Source organism: Dromiciops gliroides, chromosome 5, assembly GCF_019393635.1.
Source record: "Dromiciops gliroides isolate mDroGli1 chromosome 5, mDroGli1.pri, whole genome shotgun sequence".
Classification (NCBI taxonomy): Eukaryota; Metazoa; Chordata; class Mammalia; order Microbiotheria; family Microbiotheriidae; genus Dromiciops; species Dromiciops gliroides.
Genome location: NC_057865.1, coordinates 224,131,595 through 224,134,223, shown reverse-complemented (window position 1 = coordinate 224,134,223; position 2,629 = coordinate 224,131,595). Strand labels below are relative to the sequence as shown.

General features: G+C 34.9%; 1 protein-coding gene across 1 annotated transcript; it reads right to left on the bottom strand.

Annotated features, from left to right (window-relative positions):
• Nucleotides 1-469: 469 nt before the first annotated feature.
• LOC122729243 (olfactory receptor 6C2-like) lies at nt 470-1,423 on the bottom strand. Its single transcript, XM_043967989.1, has one exon. It carries the CDS (start codon nt 1,406-1,408, stop codon nt 470-472), a length of 939 nt encoding a protein of 312 aa, XP_043823924.1. The 5' UTR covers nt 1,409-1,423.
• Between the last annotated feature and the right edge of the window lie 1,206 nt (nt 1,424-2,629).

The window sequence follows — 2,629 nt, the reverse complement described above, 5'->3', positions numbered from 1 at the left end:
GAAATTGAAGAAGAGAGGTAAGGAATATTGGCAACAGGTATGCATATCAGCAAGAAGAATGAAGGTTGCAGTTCTAAAGGGATGGTACTAGATGACTAATAAGAACCCCTCTAACTAGTAGAACTGATGACTCCACAACTGTAGCAAATAAGAGCCCTCCATATATGATCTGGGGAGGGGAAAATAATTCATTTCAGTGCCTGAAGTTGGGGGTAGGATGGTTTTGCAGGCTGAAATAGAGAGTGAGGTGGTTATGTCATAGCAGAACCTGACAATGGGGGAATGAGTGTCAGAGGAAACCTTGATTCTCTGGCATTTGGGAACATTTTCATTTTAAGGGAAAGGAAATGTGAGAAGCTTATAGTGACTGGACTATGGTTATGGGTTATTAGCAAGGGAAATTAAAAAGGATTATGGAATGCAAGACATAAAGGTTCTTCAGATTTAGCATCTTTAAGTTAAAAGATTTTTATTGCTTTGAGAGGAAGAAAATCTTTTTGGCTGAGTCCTTAAAGGCTTGTATTACTTGCTTGTTCCTTAGGGCATAAATTAAAGGATTCATAACAGGGGCAACTGAAGTTGTGAGCACTGACACCACCTTATTGAAAGCCACTCCTTCTTTTGCAGATGGCTTGATATAGATGAAGATACAGCTGCCATAGGTGATGGAGACAACAATCATGTGGGAGGAACAAGTGGAAAAGGCCTTTTTCCTTTGCTGAGCTGAGGGGAATCTGAGAACTGTCCTGATAATGTATGCATAGGACAAAAACACTAAGAATAAGGTGATAATGAGTGTCAACACTGCAAAAATCAAAACCATCTTTTCAATGAATTGTGTATCTGAGCATGCAATCTTTAATATGGGAAATGCATCACAGCCAAAATGATCAACAATGTTAGAGTCACAGAATTCCATCTGGAGGCCCAGACTAATTGGTGGGAGGATGATCATCAACCCAGCCAGCCAAGAACTCAGGAGAAGCTGGTTACAGACTTTGCTGTTCATGATGGTTGTGTAGTGGAGAGGTTTGCAGATGGCCACATAGCGATCATAGGACATGGTGGCCAGAAGAAAAAATTCTGTTGCCCCAAGAATTATGACAAAAAATATTTGGGCAAAGCAGGCATTATAGGTAATGGTATTGTCTCCAGTTGACAAGCTGTAGAGATATCTGGGAATATAAGCAGTTGTGAATGCCACTTCTAAAAAGGAAAAGTTTCGGAGGAAAAAGTACATGGGTGTCTTAAGTTGGGCATCCATCAAGGTGAGGATGATGATGATCATGTTGCCAATTATAGTCAAAACATATGTGAAAAAGAGAAAGATGAAAATCAGAATCTTTAGCTGTGGATCATCTGTTAGTCCTCGAAGGATAAATAATGTTATCTCTGTATGGTTTGTCATCCCTGACTTCTGATGGACCTTTGTGTAAAAGGAGAGAGAATTTAGATATGAGGAAGAGGGTGACAAAATCTATTAGCCCTTGAAATAGGGGTAAGTCATGGAAATTGTCACTGGATCTTCATTTTACTTGATAAAAAAAAATAACATCACTTAGGTGCTGATTCTGGTATAAATTAGCGAGAATAAGTATATGGTTTGTTTTAAGGTTTTTTTTTTTTAACAATAGTTTGTCTGACTTTTGTCAGAACTATCTGCTTCTATTCATTCCATATCTCTTCATAGCTAACACCATTTGCATTTCAATCCTTTCAAAATCTCATCATTAATTTTCCCTTAAAACACAATCCCTGAACACTTAAAAAATTCTTTCTTAGAAAAAGAAATTGAACAAACAAGAAATTAACTACCCAAGACAAAATCTCAAGGGTCAGAATGATTTAGAAGTGAATTCTACTAAATATTTAAAGAACAATTGATTCCTATACTATATAAACTATTTAGAACAATAGGCAAATAAGAAATCCTACCAAATTCCTTCTATGACACAAATATGGATTTGATATCTAAATCATGAGTAACAAAATAGAAAAAATAATAGACCAATTTCCCTAATGAATATTATTACAAAAATGTTAAATAAAATAGCAGAAAAAGATTACAGCAACATATCAGAAAGATCATATATTATGATCAGGTGGGATTTATAGGAGGAATGCAGGGCTGGTTCCTTATTAGGAAAATAGCAGAATAGTTGATCAGATTAATAACAAAAAAAATCCCATCCCAATGGGATCACTTTAGAAAAAAATTAAACACCTATTCCTAATAAAAACTCTAGAATGCATCAGAATAAATTGAGTATTTCTTAAAATGATAAGCAGTATCTATCTAAAATCATCATCAATTATTATCTGTATTGGGGATAAATTAGAAGCTTTCCTCAAAATTAAGTGATATTATGAACATCTTTGGAAAAGTTTTAAGATATGCAATAAACCCACATAAATCTTCAGTATTTCTATGTGTTCCCAACAAAGTCCAGCAGAAAGTGATAGACAGAAAAATTCCATTTAAAATAACTGCTGGCAATATAAAATACTTGGAAGTCTACTTGCCAAGACAAACCTACAAACAATAAGAACAAAATTACAAAACACTTCACACAAATAGAGATTTAAACAACTGGAGAAACATAAATTGCTCATAGTTAAATCAAGACAA